This window comes from Bradysia coprophila, unplaced genomic scaffold, assembly GCF_014529535.1.
Source record: "Bradysia coprophila strain Holo2 unplaced genomic scaffold, BU_Bcop_v1 contig_87, whole genome shotgun sequence".
In the NCBI taxonomy this organism is placed as follows: Eukaryota; Metazoa; Arthropoda; class Insecta; order Diptera; family Sciaridae; genus Bradysia; species Bradysia coprophila.
In genome coordinates this window covers 2116175-2135808 of record NW_023504014.1, presented here as the reverse complement: position 1 = coordinate 2135808, position 19634 = coordinate 2116175, and the positions used below count along the sequence as shown (strand labels likewise).

Here is a 19634-nt window from a genome sequence, read left to right as displayed (position 1 = left end):
AAATAAACTTTATTTAAATTTCTTTCTCATGTAAAAACGCAAGCAATGTATAAGTCTCATGCAGAACAGCAACAAAGAAGTAACAATGTAAAAAAAACGACCAACAAGAAAATTCCTCAATTAAACATATAAATCTCGTCTGATGTGAAATTATATAAAATCTCATTTGAATCCATAAGCAAATCGTTGGGATGTAGAAATTACTTTGTTTCAACGAGAGAAGTCTTTTTTCAATGTGGCCATATTACTATGTGGCTATCAGGTTATACATTTTTTTTTTGTCTTCATTCGTATTACGCTTGTATATGGATTGGATTATGTGCATACAATTTTCGAATCGAAAATGCTTGTGTATATACCAAAATAGACCCTGCGGCCAATACACAGTGCCGAATATATATACGTCTAAATGGAGCGCACCGATTGAACTGAATGATCATGCAAGCGTGAGATCGCTATTCATATTATTCGTTTCGGAATCCAAAGTAATACACTCTCACCCGTGGGAATTGAACAGTAGTTGGTTGTGATGATTTTTTTTTTGTTCTCGTCTCTCTACTTTGAATTTTTTTTGAGTCGCAGTTTAGGCGGAGCCAGTTTAAATGTTAATTTATATTGAATTGTAGCTCCACCTAAACAAGCGAGTTATTGGCGCAAGATGAAAAACCCGATTCTTCCAATCGTGTAATTTATTTCAAATTCATTGATCACGATGGAGCATGTTTTATTATATGGAGTGTCACCGCACATTTTATAACATTTGAGTGCGTATACCAACATTATAGCCGCCGATTTTATGGATCTCTGGCAATAAAGAAACTAAAAAGAAAAAATGATTTAAGTCAAGTATAAACAGAAAAAACAACGAGAAGAAAATTCCATATTAATGTGTCTGAGTGCGGTTTTATTATTAATGTCAGCTATATAACTGGGACCTTTCATATAAATGTTGTTGATTGACAACAATTTAATGACTGATTCCACAAGTTAATAATTAAGCGAATATCACATAATTATTTATAAGTTTTTCTGTTATTTGAGAGAAATTAATTCTTTACATGATCAACGTTATGAAAGAAACAAAAAACGGCTTCCTTTTGTGCTTCTTATCAGCATTTTTTTTATGCCTTTTAAAGAATGAACATACACCAACACATGATTTTATTACACAGAGGTCCGATGGTACACAATACCTGATAGTTAAGAATTTAAAAATTTGCTTGCTAGAACAGTGAAATTAACTCACTTATCTTAAGAGTCATATCGCCAAGACTTCAGCCGATTGGCTAACAAGCTGTCTCCGATTTTAATGAGTGATAGCTCGTTTAATTCGTCTTTCAATTCTAGCAAACACGTATCTTTCACTTTTTCGAAAAAAATAAAAATTTCTGTGAAAAGCCTTCAAAAGTAAAGACATGTCAGAGGGTACCTAAAATGGTTTTTCTCGCGACATAGGGAAACGTTTTTCTATTGATAAGGTAAAAGAATATTAGACGATAAAAAATGACTGTCGTCGTACTTTTCCAGATGCTGTTCCAGCTATAGAACCTCCAGAAAGAAGGAAAAAATCTGCACTTTGGCACAAACTTCTTTTCCAAGACTGTAAGCTCGCAGCACAAAACTACTGGGTTCATTTATACGTGGAACGATATTGGGTGAGGCCAGCTGCAACAACCCATACTCAGTTCCTTGGACCATCGATGCGGCAGGGAAAGCGGCCTCTCCAAACATTATATTTTTAGTCATAGCTCTCGTGGATCTACTCGCACCAAGCAGTGTGTATACTCTAGCTGTAGGTCGTTCCAAGGCCGACATTGGTACAACATTACGATAATTCAAAATAATTTTTTCTTGAGTTATTGCAGAAAAACTGTTTTCGGTACCCACTGACATGTCTTGACTTTTGAACGTTTTTCTCAAAAACAAATATTTGTTTTTCGAAAAAGTGTTTCCTAGAATTGAAAGACGAGTTCAACGAGCTATCACTCATTAACATCGGAGAACGCTTGTTCCCAAAGGTAATAAAATCACCTGAAGTTTTGGCGATATTACTCTTAAAAGATATAGATCTATAGATCATCTTCAAGATACGGTACTTTCACACGTGACCTCACTTGAGTTTCGTTCATTCATTCATTCATTTGTACGAGATTTTTTAACGTGGATGGTATATTCTAAACGTGGATGGCTTATCAAACGGTCTTGAAGATGATCTATGGAAATAGACAGGAACTCGATTCTCATGCAAGCTGTACCTCCAAATATTTGTAACTTGACAGTTGCTTTAAATTACTAAGCTAAAAAAAATGACAGTTGCTCGTATAAAATCCCATAACTGTCAAGTTACGAACGTATGACAATAATTGGGGCCAGACTGTCACCTTCGTCTGAAATGGAACCTCATCTCAAAAATTTTTAACACTCCAATATATTTGAATATTTAAATGCAGAAAGGGTATTAGCGAATTCCAAGAAAACTTCATTGATTTGACCAAGGTACAACATATACATAGTGAGGATGTAATGAGACAAGAGCAATGAATTTATACACTGATAGAAGGTGGTAAAATACTAGAAAAAAATTAGCAACAAAAGTCAAGAGAAGCAAAAGGAGTTGCATTGCTGTAGATACAAAAGGTCACTTGGAACGGAATTAGTTAATGAAAATCTTCACATTTCTTATTTGCAGTGGTGTATTGCAAGTTGTAGGAGAACTTCGATAAGGGGGAACCCTGTTTAATGTTATCGTTATCGACACATCAACCATATAATATACACAATAAACTTGTTTGTTTGATGTTTGATACCTGATGGGAGGTTTTTTGATTCATGACGCCGCTATGCTAAAGAATTTTTTTTTGTATTTACTTTTCATTTGACTTTGTTGGAATATAAGTTCCATAAATCTAAAAATCCATATCTTCTACCTGTATAATAAAAATGATTTTTGTCGCTTTTATTCTAGATGAAATCTGATACCAATAAATAATTGGTGTTATCTGAAGTAAGAAATTGTTTCGTATGTGGATATATTTATTGGTTTTTCGTCTCTAATGGGGGTTAATTCTTAATACCATTCTCAGATATACACACCACGGGAAACGAACGAAAGGATTCAATTAATTAAACCAAAATTAACTTAGGTTCAAACGCGATAATAACAAAAAATTAATTCTTATGAATCAATGCCCAACAACGCTTTTAAATTATAAGAAATTCCTTATAGGGTAAAGTTTAAATTCGGGAAGTTAAATTTATGCTCTATCTCTATTTGGGGATTCAGATGTTATGTATAGTTCTTTCGAAAAGATCTTTTTTTTTGCTGACTGATTACGTCTATTGTGAGCAGTCGGTTTTCGCACTTAAAGAATCAATTCTTTCGCAAATTATCTTGCAACATTTTCTTTAATAATTTACTTACTGTCAAATTAATATCCGGCAAACTAATTTCAGATTATTAATTTTTAACAACTAAATTTTCTTAAATGAACTTGTAAAGAATGTGATATTCCTCTCCGGAAAAGTGGCTCTTTCGCAATAATTTATTTTACCGGAAACGTACATATATAAACTAAAGCGTTTCCGCCAAAACGTAATTTTTAAACATTACCGCCACACATTTTCTAATTACTGGGCATCTCTTTTGCAGCTCACATCACACCCAGAACTACAAAATTGTTGTTTGTTTACATGATTGGCAATCATAAATTTTTCATATTTTCGGTGGCTTTGACCAAAGCACCGAGCAGCGTAATATAGAGGTTTTTACACGTCAAATCGAGTAGTATTTTGATACCAATAATACCATTAGCAGCCTTAATGCAGGGCCTATTTTAAGGAATTTAATTTCCAAAAATTTCCAAAATTTAACAAAAATTCTCAAAATTTCCAAATTTTGTTTTCTGTTAGATCTCATTCCGAAGTAATCAGTTAAGCTCAAAGCTTAGATAAAATGACGAAAAGTGATGGAAAAATTTGAGAATTTTTGGAAATTTAATTTCCTTAAAATAGGCCCTGCCTTATTGGTAGTTTTGCAATGTCATTAAGAAAAAAAAGGTATGGAAATATTCGCATACTTCGATTAAAGTACAACTTTATTTTTTTTCTATTACTCTGCTAGGTGCTTTGCTTTGACGAATAACGTCAACCACTGTAAAAACACAAGAAGCACACTTCCGCAAATAAAGTACAAACCAGGTATGGTCTGTCCATACAAGGAGATTTCATTTAAAAAGACTCACCTTTCAATGATTGTCAATGACCATACCTATAGAGAATACTTTCATTGCATTTCCGCACAAAACCTAAATTAAATCGAAATTACTACATTTTTCACAACCAACACTAAATTTTTAAGTTTCTGATTCGACGTTTCAAAAACAAATTCATGATTAATTTAACGACGTTTTTCTTCGTTAACCCCTATTTAACCATATTTTAGAAAAGCCCTATAATAGATTTGTTCCAAGGCCATACGAATTGTCAAATTTCATCCAGAGAGACACAATCTCATCCAAATTTATATAAGAACCAGGGTCTAGTCTATGGATGAAATCGTGTTCGTTCAACCAATGAAAAATCGTGTTTACAGTAACTCAAAACTAACCGTTTGAAATGCCAACCACGTTAAGAACTGCCATTCACGTTAAAAATAATGTCACTTGAACGAAAGATTTTGAACCGCCACCGATTGTTCGTTCTTTTTTTACATAGGATTTTTAATTTAGTACTCAAATGGCAGTTCTTTTTTGATTTAAAATTTTGGGTTAAATAAAACACAACAAAAATAATCTGAGGTTAAGTTTGAAATTACCGTAAATTAAAGATGATCTATATCACCTGAAAATCATAGAAATGATAAGTTGGTACGCCTATGCCGAGATCGTCAACTTCTCATTTCTCTGCTAAAAATAGAGCGCAAAGAATGAAGTACTGAAATAGTTATTTGTGTACTTGGTTAGGACGATGTATTTCAGCTACTTTTGCGAGTTGTAGCCCGAACGAAGTGAAAACAAGCGAAAATAGGTAAAAAACATCGTCTAAACCAAGTACTCAAAAAAAATTCATGCAGAGGGAAAAAATCGAGAGAAAATTTCCAAAATTGACCTCGATTTTTACCCCAAGTGTAAAATAAAACTCATCTAAAACTTCACCTTTGTAAGACAATTCAACAAATTTACAACGAATAAATATATCATCTCCGTGTAGCTTTGTTAAATGTCGGTCTGATGATTATTTTCATCAATTTATTAGATGATTGTATGTAAGTAGTAACAAATTCAAAAGGTACCGACAACCATCACAAAACCGTCATTTACGGATTCATCAATGGAATATATTGCGTAAAGTAGTGCTTTTGTTTACGATTATTGACTTCATCATAATGATCCAACCAATTTCGGCACCGACAACCCGATCAATTTTTACCGATAAGCATGAATTCGTGACCGAAATATCACTCAAACAAACCAGCAATAAGCAAAAATTCTATTCAACAAAAGATGAAAAAAAGGAATTTATATTAAAATTCTAGTTTGATGAACCACCAGGTTAAGAACAAAATGTTCAATAAAAATTATAATTTACGACCAAATGCGGTAGGTATTGGCTATCTGAATAAATACATTTTAGTTAGTTTACAGAATTTCGTTAGACGCCATTATTCATCAAACATTAGCATCGCATAATTGAATAATTAATCACAGTTAAGTTCGATAAATTCTGTAAATATTCTTTAAGAGAAAAAACCGACAAGCTGCGAGGTGCACATTTATTTGGGATATATTCATACATTCATATGCTAACTGCCACAGATGAGTATATGTGTTACGTTGAGCTGTTTTAAAGTTGTTAACGAAACATCAGAAAACATGTTGAAACACAAAGTAACAATCCTACCAAGTTGTTTTTGGTTTCTTCCTTTTTTATATATTGCCTACCTGTGGATTCAACACTTACATTTTTATTGTTTTATAAAAAGAAAAATGTTTTTGGGAACATTCGGTATTCAGTTAAAAAGCCTTACAACTTTGGCTTTTGAATTTTCTCAAGTTTTGTCACTTTTAATTTATTTGCCAAAAATTGACACAAAATCTTACGCGTGCGATTATGATAACACTATGCGGTAACACACTTCCACTGATGTGTTGGTATATTGGGCAACAGGGGTTAACTTAGAACAATTTTTATTGTCGCTGCTTAGAACATTTTTGATTTTTGTACCAGCCCTGTTGAATGTCGTTCAAAAACATCGAATCGTTTTTTAATTTTCTGAATTTATAGTTTTCGGCAACAACGATTTTCTGTTATAGTAACTTTTAATTGTCTTCGGTAATTGCCTAACATCGATGGTATTTTACGACAATTTTTATGGTAAAGTGGTACACCCGTGGCTTGATATAGTGCGGACGATAATAATATAAGTATCTTCAAGAGTTATTAAGTCAAGAGTGATGACAACTATATTCAATATGGTATACTGATAAAAAATGTTCAGCTATAGATCATGTTTTAAGTTTCATTTAATGTTTCGTTCATTCATTCATTTATATGAGATTTTTTTTAACGTGCATGGCATTTCTTGACGTGGCATTTCAAACGGCTTTGAAGATGATGTATACGTCGTCGGGTATGAATGAAACGGATTTCAGACAGTACTTACTTTCGGCAAGCTTCGAATTACTGTACTTATATGTACAATAAACTTAGCGGTATGTGTAATCGTACGAGTGAAACGAATACTTACAAGCAAAACGTATGATTATACATACAGCAAGATCATTATACATACCGCATGTCAGTAGCATACATGCCTGAAGTGTGCACTGTCAGAAGTCCATTTCATACCTACCCGACGTATATAGCTTAGTTTTATTTTATCAGTGTATTACTTTGTGTAATTATTGATAAGTAATAGCAACCCCTACGATACACACAGACTAGATTTTATTGCAGTTCAATTGTTCATTGTTAACAAGATTAAAATGTTATCGAACTCTGGATTCCTTTTTTTTAAATAACTTGTGTATTCGACGCAAGCGGTCGATCGACTAACTACTGTGCCTTCACCCAGCGATGCGAAAATGACAGATGCGAATTTTTTCTTTTGTCCTAATGTCAATCGCCTAATCGGTTGGCCTGTAGAGGCGCCACATTTTTTTATTAGTACTTCAATCTCATGAAATGTCACATTATCCATTATCCTAAAGAAGAAAAGAAAAATTTCGCATCTGTCACTTTCCGATCGTTGTATTTAGGCACAGTTAGAGTCTCTGGGCACCATCGTTCAACAATCTTAAATATGCGAAATAAGAAGTGGTGTTACCGGTTTCGAAAATACCCGTTGGATTTCCGAAATGAAACCATCGCTTCAGCAAAATAGTAACAATCTCATTTGTGACAAATGATACAATAAAGCTAATCTGGCTGAAAAATTTGTGTTTCTCAACGCAGTTTATGTTGGTCGCTTCACCTCAACACGACTTACTTCAGATTGACAAAATATTTATTTTATAACACAAGGCGCCACATCGGAAACCGATACGGTATTGCATACGTGTACTGCATTAGATATATACTTGTGCAAAGTAAATCAAGCTCCGTTTATTTATTAACGAAGTGATTTCTCATGTTTTATTTTTCGTTAAAATTTGTATTGCTTATCATTGTCTAAGGTGTCACGTTATTATAGAGGTATGTGCCGCAGCACAATTTTCTCTGGAAAATATCTTTGAAATTATATCTAGTTTCTATCTAGTGTCAATATTGTTCACACCGAAGTCGGCATGGTTAAAGTTTTTTTTAAAATAAATTCCAGAAAATATATTCTTTCGAAAATATTTAAAAACCTGGTAGGTAGAATTGATAAAAAATCGGTGTCTTATTATGAAAGTTCTTGTGAGATTCGTTGGCTCAAAACACGACCTGTACAAATATTGCTATCTGAGTTTTATACCGAATTCTTTAAGAAAAATTTACTCATTTTGTTGTAGTTAGTACAATTTGAAATGACTTGTGAGATGATCAAAGTTATCTTAAGAAAACATCTTGTAACAAATTGGTAATAGATGCAGAGTAAATATTCACGAGAGCCGCCGATTCTTAGCTGAGAATTTGAACAAAAATCCAGTCTTTTAACAACAAACGCTCTTTTTTTGATACCAACATCGAAATCTGTTTCTGAACAGCTACGCGTCTGGTCAACAGTTTTCAGGGAAAAAAAGTTTACCGAAATCGGTTTACATTTGGTGAAAATATTTTCAGCAGTCACAAATTAGCTGGAATGTTCCATTAGATGCAGAGAGTTGCTAATATGACGGCTGGGACGCCGTTTCGACGGATAAAGGTAACATGAGTGCCGTTTCCATAGGTTTGTTCCAATTAACTAATTAATTAAAATTTTGAGGCGCCGTATACTTATAGTGACCGCTTTTAAAAAAATTTACTGCTTCGCGCTAATTTCGGCAGCTCATTTTGCATGAGCAATTGTTTAGGTTATGTTGTCTATGGATGAAATTTGACAATTCGTATGGCCTTGGAAGCCTTGGAACAGACTTATACAACGAATGAAATGTCAAAAATGGCTGACTATTTCCGAAATCGGTCGGTTGTTTACAAAATAATTAATTTTTGACTGCAATGATTAGAGGTGTGCGTCGAAGAAAAACGACCTGGCGCACACCTCTAGCAATGATTCGAGAAACAGAAACTTTTTCATCGGTGTCAAAATTAACGTAAAAGTATTTATTTGCAAGCTACTTCCTTATTATCTGAGATAATACGCGTTCAAAAATTGGTCTCAAAAATTGTATTTTTCAATTCGGCAATTGTGTACAAATACAGAATCTGATTTACAGATCTTAGCAGCTGCTAAGCTTAGCATTTCTCTGATTCGAGAACTCGTTCAGGAGCTAAAAATTCGTTACACAAAGTGAAGATTTTGACATATTCTATATATAAAAGAAGTGTCAAAATTCTCACCAGTGAAGCTTGAAGAGTTTCTGAATGAGATCCGATGCTAACTGAGTTTCGTTAAGTTAACGTTGACAAGTTTATTGCGTGAAGTTAGATCCCTCACGATGTATTTTGGCAAAGCACTGCTCCTATCACGAACATATGAAATATTTGAAGGCTTTGCCAATCAAAAATTTTGATTAAAAATAGGCACAAAACACATGTAATCGTACACCCATACATTTATGAAAATTTAGAGGCTTATAGATCTCCTCGGCTTGCGAAACTGATGACAACACAGTGCAGTGGATTACTTTGACGATTTTGTGTGCAAACTAATCATAGCCAACCTCGCAAAAGAGGAATATTATTTAAATTCCTGCAATTACAGCAACAAATTTTAGTCATTTTTTCGAGCAATTCAATTCTTTTATTTATTTTCCTGTAAATGTAAACATTTCACGGTTACTAAAAGTGTTTAGTTGAATCGAATTCAATTTTCCATAAGCAATTTCTATGTTAAGGGCGCGTACAGAAATTGTATTTCTTCCACTGGCGTTAACTTTTTTCGCTCAGTTAAATCTGTCAAAGTTAACTGTGAGGTTAGATTTTTGGCTGCACATTTTGTATAAGGAAAATGTCATTTTGTGGGTTATTGTGAATGATGCGGCGCGATACTTGACATTTTTGATGTAAAAAGGTGTTCGGTTTTCGTATTAATGCAAAATAATTATTTTTAAGTGGTGACATTGTGTTTAATTAATTGAAATCAATGAAATAATTTATGTTTAAGTTGCAGCTGTCTGTTCTTGTCAAAATTTTGTTTCTTTAACTGAGCGCATTAACCGAGCGACGAAAAAATAGATTTTCTGTACGGGCTCTAACTGTTTTCTTAAAAAATATTTCAAAAACTTCCCCTGTTTGCGAAGTTGGCTGTCTTTAGTTTGCACACAAATTTTGGCATACGATCTCACTGCCAATCGTCAACCGAAGAGATCTATTGACGTTTGAAATAAAAGTGTTCGTGCAAGGCTCTCCAGCAATATCACACCGATTGTTTACAAAATTTGGAGGCCTAAAATCATCCAGTGAGCCTTGCGAATTTCATACTGTATTCAGTATGTGCACTTATGTGATAGGTATATGAATTTATTTATTACAAACATATAGATAAACACATAAGTGCAGATATAACAGACCCTACTTGGCAAGGGAGCGTCGGTGGATCGTTATTTTTACTAATGGGCTTGTTCCAAGTTACTGTAAACACGAATTTTGACTTGCCGAACGAACACGATTTCATCCACAGAGATCGGTTTTCATATAAATATTGATGAGGTTATGTCTCTATGGATAAAATTTGACAGTAATTTGACAATTCGTGTGGGCTTGGAACCAAAGTATATAAACACTGAAGGTAATGCAAATCCGCAGTTACACACGGATCCAAACTTTCTGGTGAATTTTAGCTCCGTCATGTTACACACGTATTGAACTCGTTTGCGTCAAGTTGCATCTAGTGGTGAATTTGGAACGATTTAGCGGCGTTTGTTGCACACATATAAAATTCGTTTGCGTCAAGTTGTATTTAGTGGTGAATTGGAAGTATTTAGGGCCGTCATGTTGCACAAGTCTAAGTTAGACAACATACGAAAATGAATTCACTTGAAAGTTTGGATCTGTAATTTCTCTGATCCGTTGAGGGTCTGCATTACCTTCAGTGTTTATATACTTTGCTTGGAACAGACCTATTTCGTTAATTTTTCAAGATCCTTTGTATACAGAATCGTTTCTGCAGTACTCAGTGGTAAACTGTGCTGCTAACCTAGTGACATCTATGTGGTGTACTAGGAACGAAATTAGTAGGAGTAGAAATACCGGCGGCTCTTAACAATGCCTTGACCGGTAAGCCGTGTGACAGATGTAACACAACTACAACAGATTTTTTGAACCGATTTCATCATGTGTTTGGTATAAACGTCTGAAAATTGTTTTTTTCTATTGCGGTTGAGTTTCGATATCTCGCACTGGCAAATCAATCATGTAGTAATTTTTTAATTAACGAAAGTGAACGAAAATAATGAAAAGCGAACCGATTATAGCTGTCAATTCAGCCCCCCAGACCATCTAGCCTTTTTTCAACGTAAAAGGTCTATTATCCAGAACATTCATTCACAAATCTAACTTCGTCATAGAGTTATACTCTATTCGCCTAGTCGGTTGGCCTGTAGAGGCGCCACATTTGTTTCATAGTACTTCATTCGCACTGAATTATTTTTTTGTGTAACAACTATTTCAATGAAATGTAACAGCAGTGAAGTTTGCTCATGAAAAAATAATTCAGTGACAGCAGACTTTTTATGAAGAAAAGGACCAAATTGTAATAGATTTTACCCTTTGTTTCTAAACTCCATTCATCCTATACACTTATTACGTACATATGTACACATTTTCCGTCACACCAATAGGTTTTTTCCAAGGTGAAATGAAATGTCGTCATCCATAGAACCATAACCTCAACACTATTAACAATGCAATCGTCAAAATAACAAACAAAAATAAGTTGTGGCTATGGTTCTATAGATGACATCGGTTCGTGTTCGGTTCATTTTATTCGTCTTAACAGTTGCTTGGAAGAAACCTATGACAGTGCGTGTCACCCTGTCCTTAACTTTAACGGCGGTCAACTCTACACTTGTTAACGTCTACGAACACACGATGGCTCTGCGCGTTCTGCGTTACGGAAATATGTCTACTCATGTCGCACGACAAGCTCATATTGTCGTTCGTTTGTCTAGTCAACTTTTTAGTTTCCAAAATTTTCGAGAAATAAAGTTTTAAAAAGACGATAGGAAGGTGAAAATAACCGGTAATTTATGATTTTCCGAAGAAATCCATACACGTTTCAGTGATACAACCGATACAAGTTAGTTACGGTGGACAGTAATTCGATCAGTTCGGAAAATAAACAAAAAAATTTTTGTACACTGTTTTACTATTGACATTATTATTTTGAATTCCAAGTTCATTAGCTGTGTGTGAAGAGGTGTGCTGTGAGAAACGTGAAACATTTTGCTACGGTAACATTTGGTGAAGTTTCCATTCGAGACTTTCCATTAATCAATTATTTGGTTAAACATTGTGGAAAGCAGATCGAAAAATGGAGGGCGACGGACTAACAAATAGTCAAACGGAGAAGGTGTTACAGTTTCAGGATTTGACAGGCATTGACGATATAAATATTTGTCGTGAGGTTCTCATACGTCATCAATGGGACTTGGAGGTGGCGATACAAGAACAATTGAATATACGAGAGGGTCGACCATCTATGTACGCTGTCAGTGATAATCGAGCACCACAAGTCATAAACGATAGATTCCTGCAGCACATATTTACAAATAATCGGCCAGATAACACTCCCAACGGCCTAACAGCAATTGTCCGCTATTTCGTGAATTACATTTTTAATTTTTGCTATAGTACGTTAACCACGATAGTCACAACAGTAGTTAGCCTGTTTAGGAACAATGAACGAAGTAAGTGAAACATTGATTTATCTCACAATCGCTGCATCATCCAACAATTCCATTTTGTATCGTTTCAGTTGTGACAGATCCACTGGGTGATGTACTCAATTTCATTCGGGCCTACAAATATCCATCACATCCTGTATTCTATCAGGGAACCTATGCCCAGGCGTTAAACGACGCAAAGCGGGAGCTAAAATTTTTGGTCGTTTATCTGCATTCGGAAAACAACAGCGAAGTGGCCAATTTTTGCCGTAACGCGTTGTCTGATCCGGCTGTGATTGAATATATCAACCAGAGAATGCTGTTCTGGGCATGTGATATATCTTCGCCGGAAGGTTATCGAGTATCGCATTCGATAAATGCTCGATCGTATCCGACAATGGTGATAGTGGGTTTGCGTGCCAATAAAATGATAATTATGGGACGCATGGAGGGCGACTGTTCCGGTTCGGAATTGTTGAGACGACTGAAAACGGTGGTGGACGAAAATGACGTTTGGCTGAGCCAGGCGAGAGCTGATCGGTAAGAATCTTCATGTTTTCTTTGTGTGACAGCAAAAGCGATTAAACAACATAAGATACCGTGCGGGCACATCAGTTTCTGTGTGAATTTTCAACACTTCTGGCACCTCCGGCCTTGTTCCGGCCAAATTCATTTTCGAGACAAAATAGCAAATTTCAGAAAATTCCAGACGGGATCAGGGGCGCCGACTTCTAAGGACAAGCGAGGCTCGGGCACCACTACTCGAATGATGAGCACCACTACATCTTTCCAGTTTTACTTGAAAGAGCACCACTACTCCCAGATTCGCTTGTTATATGAGCACCACTACTCCCAAACACAAGTCGGCGTCCCTGGACGGGATTAAGATTATGGATGTCCAATGAGAGACGTTTCAGTTATAGAACTGGAAATCGAGAAGATATCTTCGATTCGCCTATCCAATCCAATAGAAAATATTGTTTTGGCCAGACTTGACTGGTCGTCTTTGCACTTACATCAAAAGCATTTCCAATATCCTCTTCCCACCAAAAACGTCATGTTTCGACAATATCTTTGGGAACATTTGATGGTTCTGCTCGTTTCTACAGCCCAGTCTGTCATTAACCATTACGAATCGATTTTTTCCTCTAACATTAACTCAATCTACAGATTAGAACGAAATTTAACGCAGTCATTGAGACAACAACAAGACGAAGCGTATGAACTGTCATTACGGGCTGACCAGGAGAAGGAGCGTTTAAAGCAATTGGAACGGGATGAGATATTGCGACAGCAACGAGCTTTCGAGGATGAACTTCAAGCAGAACAGCAACGAAAAGAGGTTCGTTTGTTTTAACCGTTCAATGGTAGCGCACGGACAGTTTCAATAATGTTCTTCTTTGCTTTATTGATCAACCAGGACATTGCACGATTGAAAATCGAATTGGCTTCACAAGTGCCTTCCGAACCAGAACTAAACAATCCACAAACCGTTGGCGTTCTGTTTAAGTTACCGAATGGACAGCGGATAGAACGGCGTTTCAAAGATACGGATCTGTTAAAAGTAACGAACCTTGTTTTGGATAGTTGGGAGTTTATCGGATTCATGATTTTGATTTCCATTTTTTTGCCAGGACGTCTACAATTACATTTTCTGTCATCCGTCGTCGCCCGACTCCTTTCAACTTACCACAAATTTTCCAAAACGTATTTTAGAAGCCAAAGATTCGATTCATACATTAGCGGAGGCTGGACTACGGAATCGGGATGTGTTGTTTGTGAATGATCTTGATGCGTAAATTGCACGACGTCCGACGTTCATTCATATCGAATTTTCTATACTTAAATCAACCATATTGTCTTAGTTAAATCAATTGGCCAAAGTATATTTTTGCGGGGAAAAAATGTCGTTAATTCAATTCAGAAAGAAAACCCTAACTATGAGTCCTACAATGACTGTAAGCTAAGATTAACACTTGATGGAGGACTGGACCAAATCATTTTTTTAATTTTTTTTTTTGGCTAATTGAAGTTTACAGAACTTATATTTGTAACGCAAGAATCCTTCGTCCACAGAGTTCATTGTATTGCGTAAAGATTTGTTTTCTATTTTTTAGGCTTAATTTGTTAAATTTTGTTTTACATTTCAGTTAAAATTTATTTGTCTTCGCCAAGCAATACAAATTTTGACATCAAAAATTGAGTTCTTTTTGATTATTGAATGTTGAAGCACAATCTTCATCTCTACTTACACTACGTACCGAATCGCCTCCCTTCAAAGCAACAGACTTTCAGTTTACTAAACTTCGATAGAACTTCCATTTCCACCACCACGCCAGTATTTTCCATTAACAATTTTTCCACATTTGGCTGATGCATATAGACGACCGATAGGAAGTTTTCAACTCCATGTACCAGGCGACAACTGGCTGAAACATCAAGATCGACGAGCTGAATGCAATTCTTCAGAAACATTAAAAATTCATCGAATTGCAATTCGTAGCAGTAGCTGACGTCTAGAACTTCGACATGATTCATTTTCTGGAAGAACGAACCATTCATACAACTGTTGCCGGCAAGTTTTAGAGTTTTGATATGTGGGAAATTTTCGCTATCCAAAGTCAGACCCAAGCTATTCTCATCGATGCCGCATCTAGACAGGTCGAGATAGATCAAACGGGTAAAGCATTTCTGCAGTTGAACGAAATTGGTCGTGGTAAATTGGGTGTAGTTTATCGTTAAGCTGTGCAATTTCGGACACGATTCGGTTACGCCATTGATCATAGTCCGTTTAACGTTCTCGTTCATGATGTACCCGCCGGAGAATTCGAAATTTCGTAGCGTGTGTCCGATTCGTTCAAATATATCGCTGAAATAATCGGTTTTTAAGTCTCTCAGCTCGATTCGCATCTTGTGGAACCGTCGGGTTGTGTAGACATTATTGCACGTTGATTTAAAAGCCTTGCAAACTTTTTCCAATTCAATGAGCTCGTAAATCGAAAAGAAATCGAAGACGCTCAGAAGACAGTCAGCATTTAAATCCAATATTGACGTCATGATTCACTTCATATTCAATGGTACTGAGTACAATTTTAATGAAAAATGTTTGAAGGCCTGCGCTACTTGCCAAACTTTTGTCTGTACAACTAAGGACTGTTCGTCACGACCTTTTTTATAATAATTTTTTTTTTATTATCTTCAAAACATTCTTTCGACAGTAAACAGCTGATCTTTGACGCTAATGAATGTGCAATACAAAAAATATTTGAAAAACCCGCGCGAACATCAGAAGAATTAACGAGTCACAGTGAAAGTGGTGTAAATGTCTTTCTTAGGAAATACTTCATAATGTAATTTGCAAAGGCAGCTAAATGCACGTCTTTCATTCCATTCAAATTATGTGTACTTCACATGCTTGACGCTGATCGTCTGGTAGGTGGTAGTCATATGTAGTTCCCTTGACTGTAAGTCATGGGTTTTACGAAAACAAATACACCGTACATAACACGTTCACTATGATTAAAAATGTATGGAAATGTGATGAAAAAACGTTAAATGTTAAAATTTTGTGCCCTTTGTTAACACGATAACTTGAGTAAATCTCCACCGATTTTCAAAAACTTTTTTTTAATCGACGAAGTATTGAAATCCTCAGGTCAAGTTCGAAAATGGGTGGTATCGGTTGAACCATCTGGTAGTAGTTCTCGACAGAAGCCTTTTCTCCTCTTTGTTGACACGATAACTGGAGCAAAGTTCAACCGATTTTCAAAATCTTTTTTTTATTTGACGAAGTATTGAAATCCTCAGGTCTAGTTCGAACATGGGTGGCATCGGTTCAACCATCTGGTAGTAGTTCTCGACAGAAGCCTTTTCTCCTCTTTGTTGACACGATAACTGGAGCAAAGTTCAACCGATTTTCAAAATCTTTTTTTTATTCGACGAAGTATTGAAATCCTCAGGTCAAGTTCGAAAATGGGTGGTATCGGTTCAACCATCTGGTAGTAGTTCTCGACAGAAGCCTTTTCTCCTCTTTGTTGACACGATAACTGGAGCAAAGTTCAACCGATTTTCAAAATCTTTTTTTTATTTGACGAAGTATTGAAATCCTCAGGTCTAGTTCGAACATGGGTGGCATCGGTTCAACCATCTGGTGGTAGTTCTCGAAAGTAGCCTCTTCTGCTCTTTGTTAACACGATAACTGGAGCAAAGTTCAACCGATTTTCAAAAACTTTTTTTATTTGACGAAGTATTGAAATCCTCAGGTCAAGTTCGAAAATGGGTGGTATCAGTTCAACCATCTAATGGTAGTTCTCGAAAAAAGCCTTTTCTGCTCTTTGTTAACACGATAACTTCAAAAACTTTTTTTTAATCGACGAAGTATTGAAATACTCAGGACAAATTCGAAAATGGGCAGTATCGGTTCAACCATCTGGGAGTAGTTCTCGAAGAAGCCTTTTCTGGTTTTTGTTAACACGACAACTGGAGTAATTCTCAACCGATTTAAAAACAAAATGTTTGGTGGAGAATGGAATCAATTCCTGAGGTTAGGTTCTAAGATAGATTATGTTGGTCTAACGAACAAGCTGATGTTGCTAACAGAATTTTCGTATCTATCAATAGTATTTTTCTTGTTATGTGACTTTGCCTTGTAAGCAAAACCGAATAAATAGAACAAAAATTAACGAGTGTGAGGTTTGCGGCCAGAGCGAAGCGAGGGCCGCAATTGACACGAGTTTAAATGTTATTGAAAACATACGTCATTTTTTACCGTGGCATTTTATATACATAGTTTCGAAGAATTTCAGTGAAACTAAACAGAATTAGATCAACAATGAGAGATTTATTAGACCGTTCTAGAAGTTCTTCTTCTAAATGCGTTTTTGTGGCAATCAACATACAAAATTACATTTCATTGAAAGAAATCAATAAATCATTGTCAATAAAAATACTAATGAGAAGCTCAGACAAACAGTCAAGGGATCTGACCCACTCAACAGGTGGGGCCTAGTTTGTTTGGATTATACACAAAGAGTTAATTACTAGAATCAGCTGTTTCTTTCGGAAATCGAACGACATTTCTACTAGGAGCCACCCTCTGAAGCACTGCAACACAAACGAAAGTTTTTAAATTTACTCTCCAAATTAAGATGAGTGTGATAGGTGTGATAGAGATGACTCCTGTTCGATTTTGTAATTTTTTATTGTTTCTCATTGACATTAATGGCTGTCAAAAGAAAAACCGTGAAAAACAGCTACGATCTATGGGCAGTTTTTCTAAAGCACTAATAAAATAGTCAGAGGTTCCAAGGCTCTGAAAGACCTTGAGAGGTTCCACTCAAAATCCTATGAACAAATGCAGTATACGAAAAATTCTCGATTCTATTTTTCACTTTCCTTTATTCAAACAACCCTTGAAGACAATGAAGATCGAACTAATCCTATTTGAAACAAAAATAATTTACTGCACCGCCACTGAAATAGCTCAGCATTACAGTGCATTCGAAACTAACAGGTTCGGCAGTCAGTGATGAGATCCTTAAGTGATCACGACAAATTCCATGTTAACACATGCCCTCGGATGTTCATTGTGTCCAGTCTCACCAATTTTATGAAACAGCATTTGTATGCGATGACGTGTCAAATGTGGATCAACGACCAAATAATTTTCCAAATATTCGGGTAATAATTTAGCCGACAACAAGTCAAACTCGCCCTGTACAGAAAAAAAATGAGAAATTCAAAAATTTAAGAATTTCTAAATGATGTGGTTTTCTAGGTATACTTGACTTGTCGTCTATGTTTTAGTGGGTAGCGAAAAAATTAAGAAAAATGGGATATTCATATTAAACCCTGACACATTTCTGGCTATAATTCGTTTGTTTGAAGTTGCGCTTAGATTATAAATGGCATTTTCGTGCCTAAAACTTACAGTCATTTCACCACATTTAGATCCTTTCATTGCTTTCGCCAACATGTACCATGGTCCGCTACTATCACCATGCAACTTTTCGCAACGCAACGGCACTACATATTTTCGTGCGTTATCATTACACTGATCATTGACGGTAGATGAGCATTGATAGAGAGTCATCCACAGCTGAGTTGGTTAATGCACGTTAATCTTTCCGATTGTAGGCGCGAGTATGTCGGACAACTTACTTCATAATTAAGACCGGGGTCTATCGTGTGCACGTAGTATCTGCCATGTATTGTGTCACACAGTCCGTCATCGTTGTAATCGTATCGGACGCTGGTTAAATTGACCTTAACATTCTGTACATCGTCACAGTTTCCGAGATTCGTTATGTTCACTTTCTGGAAAATAATATTTCATAAGGAAATGAGTTCAGAGTTAGAATCTACTGGAATTTAAATCCCACATATCCCTGTGCAGATGTGATGAGCAACAGGAGTGTAAATGTTGAGAAATGTACAACCACCGACATTGCAGACTTTTAGCACCGTACAATCTACAGTTGAATGAGTCTGATGTTCTGGTTTCCAATTTATTTATGGAAATTTAATCGTCTCGGTGCAAGTCTTTCATGTTGAAATTATTTTTTTCTTCATTTCTGGTATTAGGTATAGGTTGTGCTAATGATATGCATTTCGTCTATCGAAACATATCATTTTATTTGAGACATTCATTTACTACATGCATGCATAACTCCGATGACATGAAATTTGGTGCTTCGGCTTAACAATGTTGCGCTTTTTTAATGGGATTCAATGTAAACCATGTTTTACTTTTCCGTTTCTCATTTATGTTTGTTTAGTTAAATCGATAATTTCATGCAATTTAAAATTATCGTACCTCAGAATGCACTTAGTTAAGCAGCAAGTCATTAATGATTCAACAACTTTTATTTAATTTGTCGTTACGGTAACACTTCATTAAATCTATCCGATTATGAATCAACGTGATTTTTACTTGAGATCCCAGATCAGAAGAGATAAAAATTCTGCACAAAAGAACATTTCACCACCATTTTATTGTCTTACTCATTTCGCTCAGATTGATGTTGTGTCACTAGAATTTTAATTGAAATTATTTTTGAACAAAATCTCGTTATTACATCATTTTCATGACCTCGATGCCAGACATGTCGAAAAATATCGAATGAATGGAACGAACGATTTTCATGTAAAAACCAGTAAATTGAACGCAGT

General features: G+C 35.6%; 2 protein-coding genes and 1 long non-coding RNA gene across 3 annotated transcripts; 1 reads left to right on the top strand and 2 right to left on the bottom strand.

The window, feature by feature from the left end:
- The first annotated feature begins 11719 nt into the window (after nucleotides 1-11719).
- Nucleotides 11720-14657, top strand: LOC119084699 (FAS-associated factor 2). The gene is made up of 6 exons (XM_037194775.1): nucleotides 11720-12032; nucleotides 12105-12488; nucleotides 12557-13004; nucleotides 13635-13806; nucleotides 13885-14028; nucleotides 14099-14657. The coding sequence occupies exons 2-6, from the start codon at nucleotides 12113-12115 to the stop codon at nucleotides 14261-14263; spliced, it is 1305 nt and encodes a 434-aa protein (XP_037050670.1). The 5' UTR covers nucleotides 11720-12032; nucleotides 12105-12112; the 3' UTR covers nucleotides 14264-14657.
- Nucleotides 14658-16095: 1438 nt separating this feature from the next.
- On the bottom strand, nucleotides 16096-16472 carry LOC119084561. Its single transcript, XR_005089084.1, has 2 exons — nucleotides 16354-16472; nucleotides 16096-16206 (listed from the first exon to the last, which is right to left on the bottom strand). It is a non-coding gene; the product is annotated as an uncharacterized LOC119084561 (long non-coding RNA).
- A 1381-nt stretch (nucleotides 16473-17853) lies between these two features.
- On the bottom strand, nucleotides 17854-19004 carry LOC119084677. Its single transcript, XM_037194755.1, has 4 exons — nucleotides 18845-19004; nucleotides 18624-18779; nucleotides 18394-18561; nucleotides 17854-18177 (listed from the first exon to the last, which is right to left on the bottom strand). Exons 1-4 carry the CDS (start codon nucleotides 18908-18910, stop codon nucleotides 18001-18003), a joined length of 567 nt encoding a protein of 188 aa, XP_037050650.1. The 5' UTR covers nucleotides 18911-19004; the 3' UTR covers nucleotides 17854-18000.
- Nucleotides 19005-19634: the final 630 nt, after the last annotated feature.